At 53.0% G+C, this 1,876-nt stretch overlaps 1 protein-coding gene across 1 annotated transcript; it reads left to right on the top strand.

Annotated features, from left to right (window-relative positions):
* The first annotated feature begins 200 nt into the window (after positions 1-200).
* LOC123169347 (peroxidase 1) lies at positions 201-1,661 on the top strand. Its single transcript, XM_044587192.1, has 2 exons — positions 201-489; positions 582-1,661. The coding sequence occupies exons 1-2, from the start codon at positions 280-282 to the stop codon at positions 1,359-1,361; spliced, it is 990 nt and encodes a 329-aa protein (XP_044443127.1). The 5' UTR covers positions 201-279; the 3' UTR covers positions 1,362-1,661.
* The last annotated feature ends 215 nt before the right edge of the window (positions 1,662-1,876 follow it).

Genomic DNA, 1,876 nt, shown 5'->3' with positions numbered 1-1,876 from the left:
TTCGTTTAGCTGCGTTTGAATCAGCCGAGGCGGTTGTATTGAGGTGTTAGTTAGCACATGCATGTGTACTTGTGTACACACATAACAGGTTGTCAACTTGTCACACGTTGGCATGCACCCAAGGCTACGTAACCAGCCGGCATGTGTATAAATACAGGGAGTTGCGAGGACATCTACACACCATCCGTCCATTTCCTCAACATAGATACTTGAAACATTCTTGTCTGTAGCCACATAATTAATTAGAGCTTAATTTGATCCTGTAATTGGTTAAGGTCCATGGCGATCAGGTCTTTGCTGCTCCCTCTGGCCCTGCTGGCTCTCGCAGCTAGCTCGGCAGCGGTGGCTAATCTAGAGATCGGCTTCTACAGCAAGACATGCCCCGACGCCGAGAAGATCGTCCGCGAGGAGATGGCCAAGATCATCGCCGCCGCGCCCAGCCTCGCCGGCCCGCTCCTCCGTCTCCATTTCCACGACTGCTTCGTCAGGGTACATGACTTGCATGTTCTTGTATTTCTGCTGCTATTGATCATCAAATGTATGCTTACATGTCTGTGCATGCAACGCAAATTAAATTGCAGGGTTGTGATGCCTCTGTCCTGCTCGAATCCACCGACGGTAACGTGGCGGAAAAGGACGCCAAACCAAACAAGAGCCTGCGAGGGTTCGGCTCCGTGGAGCGGGTGAAGGCCAAGCTCGAGGCCGCGTGTCCGGGTATCGTCTCCTGCGCCGACGTGCTAACCCTCATGTCCCGCGACGCTGTCGTGCTGGCTAAGGGACCCTTCTGGCCAGTGGCGCTGGGGAGGCGAGACGGCAGGGTGTCCAGCGCCACGGAGGCCAGCAACGAGCTGCCCCCGGCCTCCGGCGACGTCTCTCTACTCGCCAAGATCTTTGCCTCCAAGGGCCTCGACCTCAAGGACCTCGTCGTCCTCTCTGGCGCCCACACGCTCGGCGCAGCGCACTGCCCGTCCTTCGCCGACCGGCTCTACAACACCACCAGCGAGAACGGTACCTCTGGCCTCGTCGACCCGTCTCTGGACAGCAAGTACGCGGACAAGCTAAGGCTCAAGTGTAAGAGCGTTGATGACCGCACTATGCTGTCGGAGATGGACCCCGGTAGCTTCAAGACCTTTGATACCAGCTACTACCGCCACGTCGCCAAGCGGAGGGGACTCTTCCGCTCCGACGCGGCGCTCCTCTTTGACGCCACCACCAAGGACTACGTCCAGCGTATCGCCACAGGCACGTTCGACGGCGACTTCTTCAGGGACTTCAGCGAGTCCATGATCAAGATGGGTGACGTTGGCGTGCTCACCGGGGCCGAGGGAGAGATCAGGAAGAAGTGTCATGTCCTCAATTAGTGGTTGTTCATTCTTTACTGTAAATGCACGCGTTCGATGATGGTTGTGTGAAACTATTTATTGTAGTGGTGTGATTTATTATTGAGTAAAAATCATTTATTCACCAACCCTAATGATCTGCTCCAAAGCTTGTCCATATCCACCTCGGCAATGGTCTGTCGTAAAGCCACGATACCAACAAGATTTGCAGATTGTGTTTCTACATATTGTTCTAGAAGAGGATGTGTACACGAGACAACCACTAGAGATTTTGAAGATACATCATGTGTACAAAGTTGATAAAGTCTTGTATGGACTAAAATAAGCACTTTTTTCATGAATATGTTGTATGTGTATCTTTTTATTGATAGATGATAGAAAGTATAAGGTGCAACTCTCAACCAACGTACACACACATAGGCCTAGAAACATCCTCTTCCCTAGAAGGAAGAGTGCGAGTTGAGCAGAGGGAGAAGGGGGGGGGGGGGGGGGGGGGGGGGGGTGCTCAGCCCCAGAAACTAAAGCTCGGGTTGCAT

Source organism: Triticum aestivum, chromosome 7D, assembly GCF_018294505.1.
Source record: "Triticum aestivum cultivar Chinese Spring chromosome 7D, IWGSC CS RefSeq v2.1, whole genome shotgun sequence".
Taxonomy (NCBI): domain Eukaryota; kingdom Viridiplantae; phylum Streptophyta; class Magnoliopsida; order Poales; family Poaceae; genus Triticum; species Triticum aestivum.
Note: the sequence above shows the minus strand (reverse complement) of the source record. Positions and strands in the feature narration are given on the sequence as shown.